This window comes from Muntiacus reevesi, chromosome X (assembly GCF_963930625.1).
Source record: "Muntiacus reevesi chromosome X, mMunRee1.1, whole genome shotgun sequence".
NCBI lineage: Eukaryota > Metazoa > Chordata > Mammalia > Artiodactyla > Cervidae > Muntiacus > Muntiacus reevesi.
Window position 1 is genome coordinate 58,270,637 of NC_089271.1, and position 24,748 is coordinate 58,295,384.

At 37.1% G+C, this 24,748-nt stretch overlaps 1 protein-coding gene across 1 annotated transcript in view; it reads left to right on the forward strand.

The window, feature by feature from the left end:
- The window catches only part of AR (androgen receptor), a 193,966-nt gene that overhangs the window by 128,545 nt on the left and 40,673 nt on the right, over positions 1–24,748 (forward strand). Inside the window, exon 3 of the mRNA XM_065915671.1 lies at positions 22,649–22,765. Coding sequence (XP_065771743.1) covers positions 22,649–22,765 — 117 coding nt within the window. The remainder of the gene's footprint in view (positions 1–22,648; positions 22,766–24,748) is intronic.

The window sequence follows — 24,748 nt, forward strand, 5'->3', positions numbered from 1 at the left end:
TATAAACCTTTTTATGTATTGCTTTTTGGTTTGTAAGTATTTTGTTCAGATTTTACCCCCATATTCTATTCATTAGAAAACGTGATCTGTAGTTTTCGTCTTGCCCTATCTTTATTTTATTTTGTTATCAAGGTAATAATACTTCAAAATAAATTGGAAAGTGTTCCTTCATTTTTTTTTTCTCTTTCAGAAGTATTTGTGAAGAATTGGTATAAGTTCTTCTTTAAACATTTGGTAGAATTCAGTAACAAAGCCATGAGTCCTCGGACTGTTCTTTGTCGGAAATTACTATTATTACTACAATTATTATTATTATTCTGTATCTTTGTTATAGGTATATTCTGACTTTAGTTTTGAGTCAGATTTGACAGTTTGTTTCTTTCTAGTAATTTTCATTACATCTGTGGTACTCAACTTGTTGGCATACAATTAATTGTTTGTGGCATTCTCATATAATTTTTTTTTATTACTGTAAGATTTTGTTCGGTAAAAATGATTCAATAATTTACCTTTATATCCATAGAATTCTCTCTTCTTTCATTTCTTATTTTCATAATTTGAGTTCTGTTTTTTTTTTTCTCTCTCTCTTGGCCAGCCTATTAAAAGGTTTGTCAATTTGTTGACCTTTCCAAAGAACCAACATTTGGTTTTGTTCATTTTCCCTTTTGTTTTATATTGTCTATTTCATTTATTTATGTCTTAATTTTAAATTATTTTTCCTTTTTCTTTTTCTTTTTTTAGTTTACTTGCCTTTTTCTAGGGTCTTAAGATATAAGATTATTTTACTTATTGAGCTCTTTCTCAATAGCTGTAAATAATGCAAATGTACTATAAATTTTCTTCTAGGCACTGCTTTTATTGAATTCCAACAGCTTTGGCACTTTGTCTTTTCATTTCAATTTATCTGAAAGTATTTTCTTATTTCCCTTGTGATTTCTTCTTTGAACAATTGATTCTTTAGGCTGCATTAACTTTCACATATCTGTGAATTTCTCAAACTTCCTGATTGCTAACTTAATTCTATTAATATTTTTTTAAAAGAGAACATCGTTTATATGATTTCAATCCATTTGAACTTAAAGAGATTTGTGTAATGACCTTAGCTATGTTCTTTCCTGGAGGATGTTCAATGTGCATTTAAAAATATATATGATGGTGTTTGGGAGTAGGGCATTCTATAGATATTTGTTAAACCTGATTTTTATAGTGTCACTACTTCCCTTCTCTTATGTCCTGCTTACTTATTCTATTCTTATTGAAAATGAGGTCTTTAAAATTCTACTATTTAACCATCTATTTTTCCATTCAATTCTGTCAGTTTGTACTTTATGTTTTTTGAGCTCTGTTATTAGATTCTTATATGTATAACTGTATGCCTTCCTAATGAATTCGACTTGATAATGTTACAACATGACCATCTTTGCCAACAGTCACAGACTTTGTCTTCATGTCTATTTTGTCTGATAATAGTATACCCACTCCAGTTTTCCTTTGGTTACTGTTTACATAGAATACTTTTTCTGTTCTTTTACTCTCAAAGTGTTTGTCTCTGAATCTAAAGTGTCTCTTGTAGACAGCGTGTAGTTATATCTCATGATTTTTTCCAATTCATCCCTCAAATCTCTGTCTTTTAATAGCAGTGTTTAATCCAATTACACTTAATTACTTATTAGGCAGGATTTACACCTGCTAAACCTCATAATTTGTTGTTGCTGCTGTTTATTCTTGTCTTTGTTATTTGCTTGTTTAGTGAGTTTTTAAAAACTAATTCTAAATGCCTGGGAGTATGTTGAAGCTTTTCAAAACCTCCAGTGAATATTTCATATCTTTACTTCTTTTTTTAAGCTCTTTGGTTAGCTCATTGTTTGCCACAATTGTTACCACCAACTCAGCCAGCCTTGATGTTCGGCATTTGTCTCTGATTATTTTCTACAAACTCCCCCAGGGAAAAAGCTATTCACACTGGCAAGCTCTGAGTCAGGTTAAATAAACATAGTCTTGAAAATGGAGTCTTTTAGGGAATCTTCAGACAGGTCAAACAGTAACAGTTCTTTGAGAAAGGGGTTTTAAAGGAGTGCCAACCCCTTTCTGTCTCCTCCAGTGATTACCAAGCTGCTCATTTTTACCATCATTGCAGACTGTTGGTTTTCATGGTAACTATGGGGCTGGGAGGGGATGATGGGCAATAGGGCAAGTTTAAATATCATAAAGCTTTGAATAGATCCTCTTCAGATTGATACAAGCATTTGTTTAATTTCTAGAGTTCTGAAAATGTTTACTCTGACCATCTTTTGGCCAGTTTTATAATTTATTTCATGGAGGAGAGAATTTTAGGAGTTCCTCACTTCATCATTTACTCTGACATTACGCCAGTCTAAAATCGTTTGATCGAGCACTCCCCAACATGTACACCCATGGCTGATTCATGTGAATGTATGGCAAAAACCACTACAATATTGTAATTAGCCTCCAATTAAAATAAATAAATTATTTTTTTAAGTGAATATCTGCAGTGTCCAGGAAAAAGACCCTGAAAGTTACTTGGATTTTCAGGATCTTTCTGCTGTTACTGAGGTCACTACCCCAATGTTGTTTTTTGTTTGACAAGAAAGAAGAAAGATGTTTTTTGCATGTGATATAAAAATATAAGCCAGACCATGTTCTCCCTCTACTCAGAATCCTCCATTGTATCCCAGTCTCACTCATGGTAAGAGTATTTGACCTATAAATTAATGACCTTTATGATCATAAATGATCTCTTCTGCTGTTAGCTCTCAAACTTGATCTTCTACAGCTGTATCCTCTGGCTTCTTTGCCAGTTCTCAAACGTGGTAAGTATCCTCCCACATCAAGGACGTACATCAACTGTTCCCTCAGCCATGAATGTTCTTCCCTTTGATACTTGTGTGACTCACTTTCACTTCTTTTAAGTTTTGGCCAAGCATCACCCCAATGAAACCTGTCTTCACCACTCAAAATCATTGTCGCTAAGCACCCCCCATTCCCTTTACTATGTTTTATGTTCATAGCATTTGGTGCTTTCTAACATACAATTTAATTATTTCTAATTTATTGTGTGTATTGTTTATTGTCTGCTTCCTTCCCTCTTTCATATTCCCACACACATTAAAATGGATATTAGTCAAGATAGATATGTGATTATTTGTTCAGTGATATATCTCAAGCATCTAGAATATTGCTTGGCATAAATATTTAATAGATATTCAGTTAATTAATTCTGCCTTAATATTTCATCGGTCATATGGCAAAGAAAACAATGTTTATTATATATTCTGCTACTTAGTAGGTATTTAGCCATTTGTCATTGAATGACACAATGAATATTATGCTCCATTTCTAACCCTTTATTTTTCTAGTATTTTCAGGTAAATGAAAGTGAAAGTCATTCAGTCATGTCCAACTCTTTGGGTCCATGGAATTCTCCAGGCCAGAATACTGGAATGGGTAGCTTTTTCCTTCTCCAGGGGAATCTTCCCAACCAGGGATCAAATCCAGGTCTCCCACATTTCAGGTGGATTCTTTACCAGCTAAGTCACATGGGAAGCCCAAGAATACTGGAGTGAGTGGCCTATCCCTTCTCCAGCAGATCTTCCCAACCCAGGAATCAAACCGGGGTCTCCTGCATTTGCAGTCAGATTCTTTACCAACTGAGCTATGAGGGAATGTTCAACCTAAATGAATTTTCGCAGATAACTGATCTCCAAAAAGTCTAGGTTTTAACATTTTTATTTATCTCTTCATGTAATGGGTATAGTGGTTTTCATGCCGTCCAGAACATAGCAGAGTGACTGTAATTTAACACTTTTGTTGAATTTTGAAAAACTATGGAAAAATAATCAGAATGAGCGAATATACTGTGTGGCAAAGATTTCATCTCTTACTTAACTGTATAAGCTTTGACGGTTCTGTTAACCATTCTCAGCTTCAATTTCATCATTTGTAAAATGATAATAATAGCTTATCTGATTTGTTGTGAGGTTCAAGCAAGATAATGCATAGGGACACTACCTATAAGTTTTAAAGCTACCAACAAATGCAAGGTGGAGTTGATATAAATGTTTATGCTTTAGTAAGATGATGAATACATATAAACTGATTCCTAGTGGTGAGTGCTTAGGGAATAGAGAAGGAGCACACTCAATATGAGAGCAACTAAACCTGAATAACATCAGCACTACCTATCATTAGTTGAAAATTATTTTACATTCCTAATGTTCTAGGGTAAGCCTCTTTCAGCACTGAGTTTTGCAAGTCTTTTAGCCCTTGATTATTAAGAATTTTTGATGTTTTACATGTTTTGGAGCCAAAGATGACTCTCATGTTTCCTAGGAGAATCTCTGATACCGTTTGTGCTGAAAATGTACTCCAAAATGCATAGACTCTCAGATACCTAGGGACCTCTGAGACAGTGAAAAAAGAACAGAAAGTTAAACTTGGTTGTCAACTCATGTTCCTCAAGTTGACCAGGCTGGGATTTTTTTGTTTGATTGTTTTGTTTTGTTGTTGTTTGGTTTTTATTTGGTTTTCATTAAGGAGTGCCTAGCAACCTTTACCTTTGGATTTTTCTGATTTTCCAAATCACAAATGGAAAGGGGTAATGTATTTGTTTCTTTTTGCCCTTCATTATAGAGGAATTATACGATTAATGACAGACGTCTCACATTGTTAGTGACCATTATTTTTGTTTATAGTTCAGTTGATTTCAACATTTTCAGTGAGAATTGTTTCGGGGAACTCTAGTATATGGCAGGAAAATACGTTATCTTTATGGCAGATTGATGGCACGTGTGGACCTTTCTTGATGAATGTAATCTCCTTGCCTTCTTGTTGGAAGTTTGGAAAGTAAAGCTTTTAAGTAAGCACTCAGTATTCCTTCTACAAAGGTCCATCTAGCCAAAGGTATGGTTTTTCCAGTAGTCATGTATGGATGTGAGAGTTGGACTATAAAGAAAGCTGAGTGCTGAAGAATTGATGCTTTTGAACTGTGGTGTTGGAGAAGACTCTTGAGAGTCCCTTGGACTGCAAGGAGATCAAACCAGTCAACCCTAAAGGAAATCAGTCCTGAATGTTCATTGGAAGGACTGATGTTGAAGCTGAAACTCCAATACTTTGGCCACCTGATACAAAGAACCAACTCATTTGAAAAGACCATTATGCTAGGAAAGATTGAAGGCAGGAGGAAAATGGGATGACAGAGGATGAGATGGTTGGATGGCATCACCAATGTGATGGACATGAGTTTGAGTAGGCTCAGGGAGTTGGTGATGGATAGGGAAGCCTGGTGTGCTGCAGTCCATGGGGTCACAAAGAGTCAGACACGACTGAGTGACTGAACTAATTCCTTCTACTGCCTTGCGAGCCTCTAGCTGTTATTTTCCTGACCAGGTCAATCTCTTTTGGTAGCTATAAAAAGAAAAAAAATACTTTGTTTTTAATAGAAAAGTAAAAATACAGTGGAATGGAGTCAACATATTTGGCTCCATCTAAGGCAAGTTAAATAATCTGGCTTCCCTGATAGATCAGTTGGTATAGAATCCTCCTGCAATGCAGGAGACCCCAATTCGATTCCTGGGTCGGGAAGATCCGCTGAAGAGGGATAGGCTACCCACTCCAGTATTCTTGGGCTTCCCTTGTGGCTCAGATGGTAAAGATTCGGCCTGCAATGTGGGACACCTGGGTTTGATCCCTGGGTTGAGAAGATACCCTGGAGAAGGGAAAGGCTACCCACTCCAGTATTTTGGCCTACAGAATTCCATGAACTGTAGAGTCTACGGGTTGCAAAGAGTTGGACATGACTGAGCAAGTTTCACTTTCACTTTCAGGGCAAATAATATAGAGCAAAATGACTTTAAAAACTCCAGTGTTGAAAGAGGCTCACCCTAGAACATCAGAGATGTAAAATAATTTTCAACTAGTGACAGGTAGTGCTGATGTTTTAAGACTTAACTGAATATTTTAGTCTTTGATGACAAACAAGTCATTAATTTCACACTTTGTTTCATCCGTTAATCTTGGCTCTTTCCAACCTGCATGCCTTTCAAATACATCATTCCCTTTACTTGGTATTCTCTACCTGTGCTTTGTTAACTTAGTAAAATTCTTTTTCCATAAAGATTACTCCTTAATTGCTCCTTAATTCTTTCATTTTAAGAGTTTAGCAACATTTTGCAAGTTGTATTTCTCTTACTATACAGTTTACTTTGTTGTTTTTCAATCGTTAAGTCATGTCCGACTCTTTATGATCCCATGGACTGCAGCACACCAGGTTCTCCTCCACTATCTTCCTGAGTTTGCTCAAATTCATGCCCATCGAGTCAGTGATGCTATCTAACAATCTGATCTCTGCCGCCTCCTCCTCTCTTTACCTTCCATCTTTCCCAGCATCCCATTATTTTGTCTTCTGATGATTTATATAACAACTGCTACTCTCTTTTGCCCCATTCATTATACATATTCTCCTAGGTTCATTTTTTTTTTTTTTTAATTTACTCGTTGACTCCTCTCTTTTTCTCTTTCTCTTTCAATATTTAGTGAATGCCTATGAGGGCATTGTATTAGTCATTTTGCAAACTTTGTTTCACTTACATGTCCAGCAGACCTGTAGGTCTATTTTACTGTGAGCTAAACTGAAGTCCAAAGAAATCAAGGTACTTGCTCCAAGTCCCATCTAGTAAGCAGGGATTTCAATAAAATCTGTGGGATTACAATGCCCTATTTTTTCCTTACTCTATTATATTGGCTCCTTTCTCTATAGTTTCCAGTGATTTTTCTGAGTGTCTCATGTCAATCTTTTGGTACCTTTCTGGGGCTTTCCTAGAGTCAGAAAGGAATTTCAGCTTCTTAGTGCTCTGAGTCCATCACAGTGTGACTTCCTAAAGAGACGTAACTCAAAGCAATGTCTGGGAGAGACTTGGAGAAGGTAGCTACGAAATAATTGGGATACAGGCTCACATCTTCCTTCCTGCAACCAGGAATGCTTCCACCATCACAGGCAATATTGAGCCCAGTGAGGCAGCACTTGGCGGGGGGTGGGGTTGGTAATGGCTTCTCCAGCTTTTCTTGAAGTTGTCACATAGCTCAGTGGGTCTTTAGTGGGGCCCAGGATAGGATTTTTATTTCTATAAATCTTTTATTTTCTTTTTCTTTTCTTCTTGTCTCTTTTTCATTCTCCTAGTTCCTGCCTCTTCCCTGACCCCTTCCACTTTTCTTCCTCTTCCTCCCTTTCTTCCTTCTCCTCCTCTCTCTTCTTCTTCCTTGCTTCCCTTTGTTCCCCGTCCTCCATCATTAACTTTGTCAAGAGGCATGTAAGTGTTTTGATACAGTATACACTATAATCATCTTGATAAGTATCAATAGATTTTTTTTAAGTTTTAGTAGATCAAATCATAATAGCACTCATAAAAGGAGTATAATGAGGGTGGGCTTGAGCTGCAGATTAACTTTCAGTTTTCAAATTTGATCTTAGGTGACTTTTATTTCTAAAACTATATAGTAATAAAACTCTGAAGTATTTTATTAAAATGCTTTATTGTGGAGCACTTGATAAATAAATAACATTAAGCACAGTCCTTGAGTGCTGCACAATAAATATTTCATCAGTAACTTCAACCTTGATCAGCTCTCCCCACATTCCATATGATTCCAGGCAAAGTCACACCATTCAAACAGCTCTTGTTTACCAAGTACCTAGAATTTGCCAGATGTTTTGTGTATATTATTTAAAATGTCCATGGCTTCTCAAAAGTGGATGTTTTGATCCCCATTTTACAAAGAGGAAAATAGATTCAAAAAGGTTTATACTATTTGCCAAAGTTTATGCTATGTCCATGGGCTTCCCTGGTGGCTCAGCAGTAAAGAATCCACCTGCAATGCAGGAGACACAAGAGATGCAGGATCAATCCCTGGGTCAGGACGATCCCCCAGAGAAGAGCATGGCAACCCACTTCAGTATTCTTGCCTGGAGAATCCCATGGACAGAGGATCCTGGCAGGCTAGTGGCCACAGGGTCACAAAGAGTTGGACACAACTGAAGTGACTGAGCACACATGCACATGCTATGTCCATAACTAGTAAATGACATTGCTGGGACTCATAATGCAGTCCCTCTGATTTCTAAGTTCCTGTTCTTGCCACCACACCATATTTCTTTGCCAACTAAGAAATAGCTAAGAAAGGTAATAGAAGCTTCTATGCCTACAGTCTCTTAAACTCTGGGCTGAGAATGAATTTATTGAGAGATTATTGAATTTTCTTCATTGTGCTTCCCCATCATTTTATATATGAAGAAACTGAGTCTTAATAGAAAGCATTGACTTGCCCAGCACCTCACAGTGAGCCTTTGTAGTCAAGCCATGACTTACACCTCCTTGCCTCATTCCAGAATTTTCTCATCCTCTTTTGTATTATTGCTATTTCGTGTGTATTCATTTTATCTCCCACTAGATTGCAAGCTCCTAAAAGGCAACTGTTATGGTTTTCTCTTTCTTTTCTACAGACTCAGCACAGTGCTTGACTATTGGGTTTTCAGTAGACATTTATTAGTAGACTAACTTGTAATTGTTCAGTCACTCAGTCACATCCAACTCTTTGTGACTCCACAGACTGCAGCATGCCAGGCTTCCTTGTCCTTCACCATCTCCCGGAGTTTGTTCAAACCCATGTTCATTGAGTCAGTGATGCCAATCGTATTATAAAGTTATTGACTAGCTTATTTTGTCAATAGCAGGAGTACCTTCTCTGGCCTTATTAGAGTAGCAGCTTCTCTAATTACACAGGATGGTGAACAGGCAACACACCCTTTGTGAGTGGTGACTCAGACTGGGAACTAGGATGTGCTTGGGGGCATCTCGTTTTGGTTTTCTCTCTGAACAACCCCCTTGTTGTGTAAGTAGGGATACCGAAGCCCAGAGAGTGTAAATGATTTATCTCAAGGCAACAGGGAAGTTTATAACAGAGGTTTGACTATTTTAAGTGTATTATTTATTTAAAGTAGACAGTGTATGCACATGATTCAAAACTGTTAAATCACAAAAGGTTAAAGAGTGAAAAATAATTCCAACTCCCCATCATTCAGGCATGCAGTTCTCTTCTTCAGAGGCAACCAATAGTTTTTAGTTTCTTGTATACATCATATATGAATTCATAAACACATATAGAAAATATGTCAATTTTCCCCAGAGAATTTGTGTTCTGTGTTGTTTTGCATCTTTTCCCCACTTTACTATATATCTTGGAGATTGTTCTACTCGGTTTATATAGAACTGTTTCATTTTTAAATGGCTGCATTATACAACTGTATCTACTGATGATCTTTCATCTTGTTTCAAGTCTTCTGCTTTTATAAACAATGTTGCAGAGAATGTTCTTGTATATATGTCATGTCGCACATGTATGTGCTGGGTTAAAGCATATATACATTTTAATTTTTAAAGCTTTTGTCAAATTATCCTCCACAAAGATTGTAAGATTATGCAAAATGTGAATTTGATACAATTTATAAATGAAATAGTTACAAAATAATTATCTTGACCTTACAGCACTATTCAATACCAAGTTTCTTTAAATAATCAATTCCCACTGTATACTCAAATGAGAATTCAGTTTAAAGAAATGTGATTTATACACTACTGTCCAGGAAAACTTCTATTGGGTAAAGCATGTAAAGATAGCAATGTTTATAAAATGTAATTGAGGCTATATAAACTGTACTTTTAATCATATTACCAGGCCCCAGAAATGTGCTCAGATGAAAGTAAATGGAGAAAAGTACAAGGGTGTCAGACTCAAGTAGAAGAAAGTAAAGCTACCATGAGGGCAGGACTGGCATTGTGCCAATAAACTACATTTCTGACTGTGAGGGAGCAGGGGTCAGTGGGAAGCCTTGATATTTGTAGTGTTCATTAATATTCCATAATGTAGACACTCATCATAACAAACACCATCTTCCAATAACACAATAAAAGACTCTACACATGGACATCACCAGATGGTCAATATCGGAATCAGATTGATTATATTCTTTGTAGGCAAAGATGAAAAAGCTCTATACAGTCAGCAAAAGCAAGACTGGGAGCTGACTGTGGCTCAGATCATAAACTCTTTATTGTCAAATTCAGACTTAAATTGAAGAAAGTAGGGAAAACCACTAGACCATTCAGATATGACCTAAATTCAATCCCTAATGATTATAAAATGAAAGTGACAAATAGATTAAATAGGTTAGATCTGATAGACAAGAGTGCCTGAAGGATGATGGACAGAGGTTCCTGACATTGTACAGGAGGCAAGGATCAAGACCATCCCCAAGAAAAAGAAATGCAAAAAGGGAAAATGGTTGTCTGAGGAGGCCTTATAAATAACTGAGAAAAGAAAAGAAGTGAAATGCAAAGGAGAAAAGGAAAGCTATGCCCATCTGAGTGCAGGGTTCCAAAGAATAGCAAGGTAAGAAAAGAAAGCCTTCCTATGTGATCAATGCAAAGAAATGAAGGAAAATAATAGAATGTGAAAGACTAGAGATCTCTTCAAGAAAATTAGAGATACCAAGGGAACATTTCATGCAAAGATGGGCATGTTAAAGGGCAGAAATGGTATGGACCTAACAGAAGCAGAAGATACTAAGAAGAGGTGGCAAGAATACATGGAAGAACTATACAAAAAAGATCTGCATGAACCAGATAACACGATGGTATGATCACTCACCTAGAGCCAGATATCCTGGAATGTGAAGGCAAGTGGGCCTTAGGAAGCATCACTACGGACAAAGCTAGTGGAAGTGATGGAATTCCAGTTTAGTTCAAATCCTAAAAGAAGATGCTGTTAAAGTGCTACACTCAATGTGCCAGGAAATTTGGAAAACTCAGCTGTGGCCACAGGACTGGAAAAGATCAGTTTTCGTTCCAATCCCAAAGAAGGCATTGCCAAAGACAGTTCAAACAATTCACTCATCTCACACGCTAGCAAAGTAATGCTCAAAATTCTCCAAGTGAGGAGTCAACAGTATGTGAACCATGAACTTCCAGATGTTAAAGCTGGATTTAGAAAAGGCAGAGGAACCAGAGATCAAATTACCAACATCCGTTGGATCATTGAGAAAGCGAGTTCCAGAAAAAAAAAAAATCTACTTCTGCTTTATTGACTATGCCAAATCCTTTGACTGGGTGGATCACAACAAACTGTGGAAAATTCTTCAAGCGATGGGAATACCAAACCACCTTACCTATCTCCTGAGAAATCTGTATGCAGGTCAAGGAGCAACTGTTGGAACTGGACATGGAACAACAGACTGGTTCCAAATTGGGAAAGGAGTATGTCAAGGCTGTATATTGTCACCCTGCTTATTTAACTTATATGCAGAGCTTATCATGTGAAATGTTTGGCTGGATGAAGCACAAGCTGGAACCAAGATTGCTGGGAGAAATATCAATAACCTCAGATATGACCACCTTTATGACCAAATGCGAAGAAGAACACAGAGCCTCTTGATGAAAGTGAAACAGCAGAGTGAAAAAGTTGACTTAAAACTCAACATTCAAAAAGCTAAGATCATGGCATCCATTCCCATCACTTCATGGCAAATAGATGGGGAAACAATGGAAACAGTGACAGACTTTATTTTCCTGGGCTCCAAAATAGTTGCATATGTTGACTGCAGCCATGAAATTAAAAGACGCTTGCTCCTTGGAAGAAAAGCTATGACCAACCTAGACAGCATATTAAAAAAAACTGAGGCATTACTTTGCCGACAAAGGTCTATCTAGTCAAAGCTATGGTTTTTCCAGTAGTCATGTATGGGTTTGAGAGTTGGACCATAAGGAAAGCTGAGCTCAAGAGAATTGATGCTTTTCAACTATGGTGTTGGAGAAAACTCTTGAGAGTCCCTTGGACTTCAAGGAGATCAAAACAGTCAATCCTAAAGGAAATCAGTCCTGAATATTCATTGGAATTACTGATGCGGAAGCTGGTACTTCAATACTTTGACCACCTGATGCAAAGAACTGACTCACTGGAAAAGACCCTGCTTCTGGGAAAGACTGAAGGCAAGAGGAGAAGGGGATGACAGAAGATGAGATGGTTGAATGGCATCACCGACTCAATGGACATGAATTTCAGCAAGCTCTGGGAGTTGGTGATGGACAGGGAAGCCTGGTGTGCATTCCATGGGGTCACAAAGAGTCGGGCATGACTGAGCAGCTGAACTGAACTGAGACAGTCTTATGAGGACCAGTTTTAAGTTACCAGTATGTCAACACTGAAGGTAAAGTTGTGAAGAGATGTTCAGAATTGTTTCACAAGCCAACTCCAGCACAAGACTGGACAGAACTTAAGGGAAGACAACTTGACAACATAAAACTTGGGTCTGACCAAATCTCAGATGACCTTGACAGAAGTGAACTGCCTATTCTTCATAGTGTTTTCCTTGATGAGGTTGGAACCTGTAATTCTCCAATATGGTCTTTCCAAATCCCATATGAAGAACATCATCTGTTTGATGCTCCCTACACTGTTCATCTGAGTGGACTGAACCTCAGTAGTCTCCAGAGAAGCCAGAAAAGAAAAAAGAAAAGTGTTTTGTGGAATTGTCACATGCTATTTCAATGTCAAATGTTCATCCAGTTGTTTACCTGGTGTCACCTGCAAAACTACATAAACAGTCAACTCACCATCAAGGGCCAACATCAGCTGTTCTCTCCCCAAGCTGCACATTAGATAAAATAGGGAAGTGTTTAAAAAAATCACAGTGCCTGCCCTTTCCCCCAGTTAATTGAATCAGAACTATCAGGAGTGAAACTGGGCATAAGTATTTTGTAAAATCTCCCTAGGTGATTCTGGCTTGTAGCCAAAGTTAAGAATTACTACCCTGCACAACCTGGTTCTACAGTCAAATGAACTTAACCTACCACCTCCCCTCCATTACCATATGCCAGCCACACAGGCCACATTGCTATTTCAACAACACATCAAATTCATTCATGACTTTAAGGCTTCGTATTTGCTATTTCTTCTCTTGAGAATTTTGCATGTATGTCTCTGTTATTCAGGTGTCATCTCAAAACCTCATTCTCAGAGAATCTTTTCCCACTGTACCTAAATAAGCTCTCCTGTTCTATCACAGCACCCTGTTTTATTTTTCATTTTATGTATCACCATCTGAAAATATCTAAATTACTATCACTCATTTATTGCTTGTCTTTTTCCACCAAAAGTTCACCTAGTTAAAGGGCAAGGCCTTTGTATTATTCACTGTTGTTTTCCCAGTTGCCTAGAATTGTGTTTAAAACATAGTAGATATACAGTCAAAAATTGCCCTTTAACTATCCTAAGATAGTTATTAAACATCTTCTATGGTTGAATTCAAGGATATCTTCAAATATTTCATTGTATTAAGGGTTTAACTGCATAGCATTGTATTCAAGGCTGTTTATGACTTAGCCACCATCTAATTTGTCACCTTCACCTTCTACTTCCTGTCTTATTGAAGCAGGAGGTCTATATGAAATGCAGCAGACAGGAAAGATGGTCTAGAACTGAATATTACAGGATTTTCTTTAACAGAGAAATATGTGTGTGTGTACTGGGGGCAGGAAGCAGAGATGGAATGCTTGTGACCAGGGGAGGGGCCAATGTAGAGAATAGCATAGTCATAAGAGGGTTACTCTTGGAGTGAAATGAAAGACAAGATAGATTCAGCAACATTATACATAACTCATCTCACATATCTAATATTTCCTTACTACAAATCATTTTCACATACATTCTATATAATTTGTTTTGTAAAACTCTAGGATGTAGACAATGCCATTATTTTTATCATCATTTTTTTAGATGAGTAATCAAAGCTCACACTTGCTGTAGGCCATTTGGAGCTGGGATTTGACACTTGCTGTTCTGATTGCCAGTCTAGTACTCTTTATATTTCTGTTTTGTGGAGTTTGGGCCAGATTTCGGAAAGCCAAGAAGAGAAGTGTGGGCTTGATTCCTATCACCCTCACTAGAGCTAACTATAACATTGGAAAGAATCAGTAATGATCATGACTTTATAACCACTCCCAAGAAGGCTTCCCATCGAGCAATAGCTGAGTGGCCTGGCTGAGGGCCCATTCATGGTGTACTGGTTTAATGGCCATCTGTGTTTCTGCATTGGTGGGACAGGTAAGGGAATGGTTAAATCCTTAGAATCACAAGGACTCAGCTACCTTATAAGTCCTTCTCATAAAAGACCTGCCATTTGGCATAGCACAGACTGTGTTGTTTAGAGTTGTCTAGCCTATTCCACAGGCCCAAAGATAGTATTCAAGGAGAAAAAAAAAAAAGTACTAGAAATCAATAATGCTTGGGGTTGCTTTTCTTTTTTTTCTTTATATATATATATAAATGTATATATGTATAAATGTGTATATATATATATATATATATATATATATATATATATACACATTTTCCCCCCAATAATTATAAGAGAGCCCTTGGGTAATTAGATCAGAGGTTCTACACTGTCTCAGCCCCAGAGAAATAATGTCCATAGGATACATGACCGTAAACAGGAGCTGGTCTCCCTTCAGTCTATGTAGGTCACTCAGGGAAGAGACACTTAGCTACTTGTTTCTATAAAGTGTCTTTGTTTTTCAGACAAAGCCTTTAGGGTCAAGAGAGTAGAGATTGGAAAAAAAAAGATAGAAATGCAGACTGGCTTTAGCTCTCCTTGAGTCACACTCAGGTGAACTCTGAGACTCTCAGCACAAATTCTAATATGAAGAGAAGACTTCTGAACCTACCTTCCATAGTCTTCTACTGTTCTCTTACGCCTAAGATTCCCTTCTAGTTATAGATTGGGGGTGAGGAGGGGCTGGGAAGATCAAAAGAGAAGTAAAAACATACACCTGGTCACATAGTGATTCAGTGAGACAGCAGGACTGGTCCTTAGGCCTTTCTCCTTCTTGCTCTGTGCTTTTTAACTATTCTGTGCTACCTCTTTCTTTTAAGTATAGTGTCAGGGCCCATATGAGAAAAGATATCACATTAAAAAAGACAAACATCTATATCACAGGTCATACAGACCTGGTTTCTGATTCTGCTTCTGCCACTTATTAGCTGGTAACTGTAAGTGAGTCATTCAGCATCTCTGAGCCTTATTTTCCTCAACCTTAAAATAAGAATAGCAGTTATAAAAAATACTTTTTACAAGAATTAAATGAGTCAACATCTTTGAAGTCACCTAGAATAGTACACAAAGCACAATGGGTTACCTCCTCTCTCCATTGCTTTCCCCAGGAACTTCAAGTATTACTCTTCCTTGACACTAGGAAGAGGCAGTGGGTATATGGAGAAAATACAGGGCAAATACATCATATGAGAGGGAAATAAAATATTTTCTTGGTTATAGTGGTTCAGTAGAAAGCATATGGTAACCTGTATTGAAACTGGGATATATTCTTTGGTATCAATAGGCACTCTGTATCTTAGGTTTCCTCATAAATTGAAGATAATGGCCTGTACCCTCCCTACTCTGAAGGAAGGTTCAGCGAGATAATGAATGTGAAAATGACTTTGAAGTAACAAAGGAAATGTGCAAAGAATATTGTGGGCAAAAACCTGAGTTTTAGTACTAGCATTGTCATTGCCTCATTTAATCTTGGTCAAGTCCATTATGCTTTCTGGATCTTGATTTCCTCATCTGTAAAATGAGAGCATTGGACTAGATGATCTCAGCAGATGTTGTTGTCTCTTATATTCAAAGAGTATATTATTTAAATAATAATAGATAAGATCTGTATAATGTCTTATGATTTGTTATTTTATATCTACTATCAGTGTGAGGATAGCACTGAACTACTAGAACTGCTAGACTGGGGATAGAGAGACATGAATTCTTGTTTCTTGTCCCTATTTTGACACTGACTCATGATATGATCTGAAGCAAATTTTTTTTGCCTGCCCCTCACTTTTGGACTCCAAGTTTCTTAATCTATAAAATAGGAGATATGAGGGTTGGCTATGTCAAGTAGATTTCTAAACTTTTCTGCAAAGCCCTGGGGAGTAATAATGATACCATCATTAGATAATGATCAATAGATAAGATCTATATAATGCTTTGTGCTTTGTTATTTTATATCTACTATCATACCACAGTGATAAAGCTACAGAGAAGGGGAGAAATGGAGAACTCTAACTGGAGTTTTAAGTTTCCTATGCTTGCTTCAGATACATTGGGTTTAATTTTCATCTGTTATGTATATGGGGCCTCTACATAATGCTTCATTTGAAAAAAAAAAAGTAATTTGTAAAAAAAAGAAAAATAATTTGTATAGATAGTTTCTAAAGTCTTAAGTTTTAAAAGTTGGATTCAATAAAATACATTGTTTGATAACACCATTTTGTTGTTTTAATGGAATAGTATATTGTGAATATCTTTTGAAATTTAAAAAAAAGACATTGCACAGTGTTTGCATGAATATGGAATAATTTATTTAATCATTCTCATAATGTTGGACATTTACATTTTTCCAATGCAGTTGTCACTTGGTTTTTGCTGGAGATTGGTTCCAGGATCCCCAGTGGATGCCAAAATATGTGGATGCTCAAGTCCCTTATATAAAATGATTTAGTCCACCTGAAACCATAAAACTCCTCGAAGAAAACAAAGGCAGTACACTTTTTGTCATCAGTTCTAGCAGTTCTTTGTTGGATCTGTTTCCTCAGACATAAACAACAAAATAAAAATAAAATAGAAATGAGACTACATCACACTAAAAAACTTTTGCATAGTAAAGAAAACTGACAAAACAAACAGGCAGCTTACTGTCTGGGAGAAGATATTTGCGAATGATATGTCAGATAAAGGATTAATATCAAAATATATAAAGAACTCACACAACTCAACATACATTTTAAAAAACCAATTTAAAAATGAGCAGAGGACTTGAGTAGACATGTTTCCAAATAACACATATAGATGACCAAAATGCACATGAAAAGATACTCAGCATCACTAATTATCAAAGAAATGCAAATAAAAACACAGTGAGATGTCACTTCACACCTGTTAGAATGACTATCACCAAAAAGACAATAAAAAACAAGTGTTGGAGAGGATGTGGAAAAAAGAGGACTCTCATGCACTATTGGTGGGATTGTAAATTGATGCAGCCACTATGCAAAAACAGTATGGTTAGTCCTCAAAACATTAAAAATTGAACTACCATATGATCCAGCAGTTCCACTTCTGGGCATTTATCCAAAGGAAAAGAAAACACTAATTCAAAAAGATATATTTATCCCTGTGTTCATTGCAGCATCATTTATAATAGCCAAGATATGGAAGCAACCTAAGTGTCCATCAATAGAAAAATAGATAAAGAAGATATAGTGTATATATACTTAGCCATAAGGAAAAATGAAATCTTACCATTTGCGACAACATAGATGGTCTTGGAAGGCATTATGCTAAGTGGAAAAAAATGGAGAGAGAAAGGTAAATAACATATTATTTCACTTATATGTGGATTCTGAAAAATAAATGAAACAAAACAGTACCAAGAGCAAACTGGTAGTCACCAGAGGGAAGGGGAGTGAGGGGTTGGGAGAAATAAGTGAAGAGAATTAAGAGATAGAGACTTGGGGTACTCTTTCTACCCCCCTTCTGATGTCTATGTGAGAAGCTTTCTCTATCTCCTTATGCTTTAATAAAACTTTATTGCACAAAAGCTCTGAGCGATCCAGCCTCGTCTCTGGCCCTGAATTGAATTCTTCTCCTCCAGAGGCCAAGAACCCCGGCGTCTTTGCATGATTCAGAACACCAGCAAGCGGGTATTCTTTCTACCCCCTTCTGATGTCTATGTCAGAAGCTTTCTCTATCTCCTTATACTTTAATAAAACTTTATTGAACACAAAAAAGAGAGACTTCCAATTATAAAATAAATAAGTCACAGGGCTGTGATGTACAGCATAGGGAATATCATCAATAATATTATAATAACTTTGTATGATGACAGATGGTTACTAGATTTATCATGGTGATTAAGTCTTAAACTATATAAATGTTGGATTACTATGTTGTACAACTGAAAAAGTAAAGTCATTCAGTCATGTCCGACTCTTTGTGACCCCATGGACTGTAGCCCACCAGGCTCCTCTGTCCATGGAATTTTCCAGGCAAGAGTACTGGAGTGGGTTGCCATCTCCTTCTCCAGGGGATCTTCCCGATCCAGGATTTGAACCTGGGTCTCCCGTATTGCAGGCAGACGCTTTACCATCTGAGCCACCAGGGAAGCCCCAACTGAAACTAATATAATTGAATATAATACAACTGAGCCTAATATAATTCTGTATGTCAACTGTGGGGTTTCCCCAGTGGTCCAGCTGGTAAAGAACCTTCCTGCCAATGCAAGAGACACAAGAGATGTGGGTTTGATCCCTGGGTCAGGAAGATCCCCTGGAGAAGGAAATGGCAACCTGCTCCAGTATTCTTGCCTGGAAAAATTCTATGGACAGAGTAGCCTGGCAGGCTACATACAGTCCATGGGGTCTCAAAGAGTCAGACACAACTGAGTATGCACACACAAACATGTCAACTGTAGTGCAATAATGAAGAAAAAACCTTGAAAAACAAATAATAAAAATAAATTGGCATAATAGAATAAATGCAGTTGAAATTTTGATCCATGATTGGTTGAATTTATGGATGTGAAATATGAATATTGAGGGCTGACTGTTTTCCCTTTTTATATAATGATAAATGGAACTACACGTTGGTGCTTAACCTTGCTATTTTCTTGTAAAAAATTCCAAAAGTGGAATTACTGATTGAATTTTGTGTGAATTTAACTTTTCAGATATATGGCAAAATTGCACTCTAAAAAGTTTACACACCCACCTACAATACCTTCACACCATTAATTAGTAGTAAATGTTCACCAATCTTCCTTGTGAAAATGATGTCTTATTTCATATTTCTATAATTACTAATAAAATTTAAATTTTACAATTTTCATATGCTTATTGACCTTTTGTGTTCTTTTATTTGCCTGTTCATGTCTGTTGCCCATAGTTCTATCATACTACTCATCTTTATAGCTCAAGGAAATTAACCACTGCTTTTACATACTTGATACCAATATGTATTTTTTAGTTCGTGATTGTCTTCAGATTATATTATAATGTTTGTTTTATGTAAGAAAACTTAAATATTTTCAAGTCTATCAGAATTTTCACTTCCATATTCTTTATTGTCATGTTCTAAAAATCCCGTTTGGATCTTCAAAACTTAAAAAAAAATTCACCTTCAATATTTCAACATCTAACAATATTTCAATAGTTCCTTTTTTTGTTTTTCTATTGACATATTTAATTCATCTGGAATTTATTTTGGTTTCAACTGGTAATTTAACTTTATTATCTTTTCCAAATGAGTAACCAGTTGTTCTGGCACCATTTAATGAATAAATCATCCTTTCTTTGCTGATTTAAAATGATGTATTGCATATGCAGTCTGTTTTTGACTTCTCTAGTCTGATCAATCTATGCTGGAATCAATACCAAACTGTTGTAATCATTATGGAGTTATAATACTTAAAATGTCTGGTAGGAAAAGTCTCATTACTCTTTTTTTCCCCAAATAATATCTTGGCAATATCACACATTTTATCCCTTTAGATAAACTTTAGGGTTATTTTGTCAAAATTTTGTTCAGGTTTGTTTAAATTTGTAGATTTGACTGGGAGAAAAGCTGGCATCCTTGCAGTATTGCATCTTCCCGTCCAGGAACACTGTATATCCTTCAATTTAACTCCAGTCTTCATTTACATACCTCAGTAGAGGGCTTGGGGGTCAGAGCTACAAGGAAACAGATACAGAGTTTCCTGGAAGTAAGAGTCCTATGATAGAGTCCAGAAATGAAGTGGGCTAAAGTTTAAGAAAAAATGGGACAGGGATGCTATAGAGGGGATTCAAGCTTTGTATGGAGTAGAGATGGTGTGACCAATGCTTAGTTATTTCCAATATGTGAGATTCATAACCTTATGCACTCTGATATGGAACGAATAAACAGTGTGGTGCCAGGCTGGTTAATTTCATTTTAATGAGCATCGTTTTCTTCAGCTGTATAATGAGGTATGTTGTAATCCCTGTTATACTTAATTTGTACAAAATTGTTATTAACCTTTACAAGCTAATCAAATGGGTTGGATTTTTATTTCATATTATTATAATTTATATATGTTATTATTACTTTATGTTATATGTTATATAGTATATAAATAAATATGCATCATATGTGCTTTGTGCTTAGTTGCTCAGTCGTGTCCAACTCTTTGTGACCCCATTGACTGCAGCCCATCATGCTCCTCTGTCCATGGGGATTCTCCAGGCAAGAATACTGGAGTGGGTTGCCATGCCCTCCCCCAGGTGATCTTCCAAACCCAGAGACTGAACCCAGGTCTCCCACATTACAGGCAGATTCTTTACCATGTGAGTCACCAGGGAAGCTGTATTGTATAGTAGATTGTAAATATAAGCTTTACATGCACTGAGAAAGTGAAAATTCATGTGACTCCCTTTAATGGCATATTCACTTTATTGCAGTAGTCTGGAACCACACCTGTAGTATCTCTGAGATGTCTTCAGGATTGCAGGAACACTGATTCTGTGAGGGTGTCCCAGTTCTAGAACATTCGCAGCACTAGAAATGAACCCACTGGAATTGGTACAGGGCCTGCCTTCTAGGAGTTGGCACCCAAAAGCTGTATGGCAGTTATCATAGCACCATCCTTTCTATACACATATTACCATCCTCAGTTTGAAGCACAAAGAAGCTGTTTGCAAATTATGTGTTCTGTTTATACAAATAAAATCTTGCAGTATGGTAGAAAGATTATTGGCCTAGAGGACCTAATTTTGCCATTGTTGAATGAAAGTGATGATAGTACCTACCTCAAAGTATTGCTGAGGTGATTTATTTAAATAGCACATGTAAATCCCCTCACATAGCCTTGTTCATAGTAAATGCCTATTAAATGGTAGTTTTTCTTCCTTCTGATGCCTCTAATTCAGTGTTCTTCAGTCAAGTCACCTCCCCAGAACTCATCCTTGGAATGAAAGTGTTGTTTTGAGATGAACTTTAACAGTTCCTTCAAGCCCAGCATTTTGGAGTCCTTTGACAAAGGGAAGAGAAAAAGAGAGGGAGGGAGGAAAAGGAAATTTTGTAATCTGGTTACACTGAATCTCCAACATAAAATAACCTACTGCAATAGATGAGTTTTCTGTGACAGTTATGTACATTTTAGGCTGAGTGAAGAGAGAGGAAAGCTGAGCTGTAGCTAAATTTGTGGGTTCCCCTGACATCAGATAACAATTGTTCTTCAATTTTTCTTTCTTTTCCCTACAACAAACATTCTTCCCCTGCCAAAAGAAGCCTCCTTAAAATCTTGATCTATTCTATAAAGTAAAGTATGGCAGCAAATAAGAAAAAAAAATACCAAGGACTTGACGAAAGAAAGGGGTGGGATGAGGGGAAGAAAAATATCAGGCTGGGGGCAGGACAAAGAGCATAAGTTCTGCATGTTTTAGAATAGCAGGTATTACTATCTATTTCTGCTGATAACTGTATGTGCCTCTAGCTCTCTCTGCTCAACTTCAGTATTCATTAAGTCAGTGTTTATTAAAGACCTACTGTGTGCCAGGCCTGTGTTAGGAACAAGGAATGAATGTGTTTTTGAGTGGAACTCCATGTTTTTCTTTGAACAGCTATGATCTTAAGGATTTCTGAGTGTGAAAATGTGTATGGTGTGTTTGTGTGTATATATTTCTGTGTATCTCTCACAACTTCACGTGTACATGACAGTGATTGTTTTTCTTCTTCTATCTTCAGAAGACTTCCTTTCATTTGTTGTGTTTATAAAGAGTGGACTTTATCCCTTTGACTTTTATACCCTGAAAGCTTGGTGGTATGATCATTAACTTTTTAAAAATTAATTTATTTATTATAATTGGAGGCTAATTACTTTACAATATTGTGGTGGTTTTTGCCATACATTAACATGAATTGTTTATGGGTGTACATGTGTCCCCCTGTCCTGAACTCTCCTCCTATCTCCCTCCCCATTCCATCCCTCTGGGTTGTCCCAGTGAACTGACTCTGAGTGCCTTGTTTCACGCATCAAACGTGGACTGGTCATCTATTTCACATATGGTAATATATATGTTTCAATGCTATTCTCTCAAATCATTCCACCCTCGCCTTCTCCCACAGAGCCCAAAAGTCTGTTCTTTATATCTGTGTCTCTTTTGCTGTCTCACATAACAATTAAAAATCACATGGAGTTCTCTTTTATAGAAGGATTATCTGTACTCGTATTATGAAAAACAACCATGTTGTGTCATCCTAATAAAGGAAGTATTAGAAGGACCTGAACTGTCCATCCCTTTGAAAAACACCTATGAAAATCAAACAATGCAACACTGAATTAAATCATCCTGGTTTAATAGAGTTTTGTGATCAAACTGTATGAGACCATTCCCTGTCCACCTCTCTCATTGGGCAGGATATGTCTCACACCTTTTCTGTCTAGAAATACTTTCCGGAGAGGCTCTAGCGACACATTAACAGGGCTGTCTACTCTTATATTTGTTCTCCCAGGAAAACAGAAGTACCTGTGTGCCAGCAGAAATGATTGTACCATTGATAAATTCCGAAGAAAAAATTGTCCATCTTGTCGTCTCCGGAAATGCTATGAAGCAGGGATGACTCTGGGAGGTATGATACTTTTCTTCCTCTTTTTCACTCTTCCTTTCCCTCCCTTATTCTCTTGTTCTCTCTTAAAACCAGATTTTCTCTTTGATGCTTCTAAGGAGGCCAGCCATGCTCTGAAAACAGGCTGACCCCTTCACATCCAACATGACCATCAGTCATCTGGTGCTTTTCTTTATCCTTAAATATGCTACACCACACTGTGGGGCTCATCATAGGAGCAGGAGGTGTGATCCTGCAGGGATCAGGACCCATCAGAGGATGAGTGAGTATGGACTTGACTTGAAGGGCTTCCCAGGGGACGTAATGGTACTGACCTCATGTTGTTAAATGATGGCTAGGATGAGAGAACTAAGGAATTCAGAACAGTCGCAGGTGCAGGATGACCCAGGCACAGGCTGGCCCTGAACACCCAGGAATATTCCTCAGTTAACTGCTGCCTGTGTTGTGGTGCTGGCCACCTGGAATGAAAAGCTGCTTTTCTTTGGAATCTATGACTAGGCTGCCAAGCATAGCCAATTTCCTATCCCACATCTCCCAGGGATGAGCAGGCTTTTTAATCATTTCCCTTTCTTTGCAAATCTATTGACAATTTCCAAAAGTATTTTTTTTAGTAACAGAGTAGTTTGACAGAATGAAGATACAGCTCTTTCAAGGGTAATCCCCCATCAAAATGCTCTCTGTCCTCTAGTCTGTGTCTACCATGATTTTTGTCACCATTACAGAAAGATTTGACTGACACTTACATTTTCCCCCTTCAAATTAGTATTTCTTCATGTTTGTATCTGTTCACTGCCAGGTTCCTTCCTACCACTTGCCACTTCCCGAAAGATGCACCTTTCATGAGAAAAGCAAGCTTATTAGTTTACTTTGATTTGGAAATTTGAAGAAAGACAAGCTTGTTTCTGAACACCTGAAACTGTGGCCTCAAACCTGATTACTTATTATCATCCTGGAAAATCCAAGTGCTTATAATTCTACCCTCTCCCCTCCCCTCCTCAAGACTGATTTAAAGTACTTGTTTATCATTGGCTTTCTGCAAGGTACTCAATACTTTGTCTGCCTATGTGCATATTTACAGAAATCAACATGGTAGTTTTCTAACCATCTGTGGGTCTTCATTTGGGTAGCTGTATCCTTGCCTCCTTGAAGGCTAGTAATATTCTTTAAACAAACCAAAGTATTAAAAATGAATTTACACAGGCTCAGTTTGAGACAGCCTTTCAAATAGTGTCTAGTACTCGTAGACATAGCATGCAGATGCTCTACAAGTGGTTTTCCAGCAACTTCATCAAATGAGATTCAAATATTTGAGAAAAATTAAACTTTATTCTTCTTTGCTTGGCTTACTACAGAGAAATCCTACAATTGTGGTCTACAGTGAGGAGGAAAAAACAGGGCTGGGAGTAGAGGGAGAGTGCAGGACACCCAGGAAAGTTGACAAAGGAATTGTCAAGATGAAATGAAATGTTGTCACAACATTCACGGTGGTGGGATCACCCCAGGGGGAGGATTCTGATACACTCAACTCTCAATTATTTAGCCCTCTCTGAATTATGTATAAGAGATGGGGGCTTCCGGATAGACAGCCCCTTAGTTTTCCATTTGCTGATAGGAATTGCAAACCTGCTTTAACACAGTTAAAGTTTAATGATAATAAAAGTCTTCATAACATTTGGGCCCAAATCCTAAAATCAGTTTCATGTGTCAGCTAATATCGTCTACTGTAAAGCATCTGTAACATGATTACAGTGAATCCCTTGTGAAAAGAAGTGTGTATATAACAGACAATTTCACTAGTCCATATAACATTCTGACATAAATCTATAGATTAATTTCTTGAAGAGAGTGGTAAAGTAAGTTTTTAAATTGATTTATTAAGGTATTCAAATTTGAATGAGCTTGGTCAACACAATGAAAAGAAGCTGAGAAGTGCTGTGGCTGGCTCTGGTTTCAGTTCCCTTTTTACATTTACTGAATGTCTCCTAT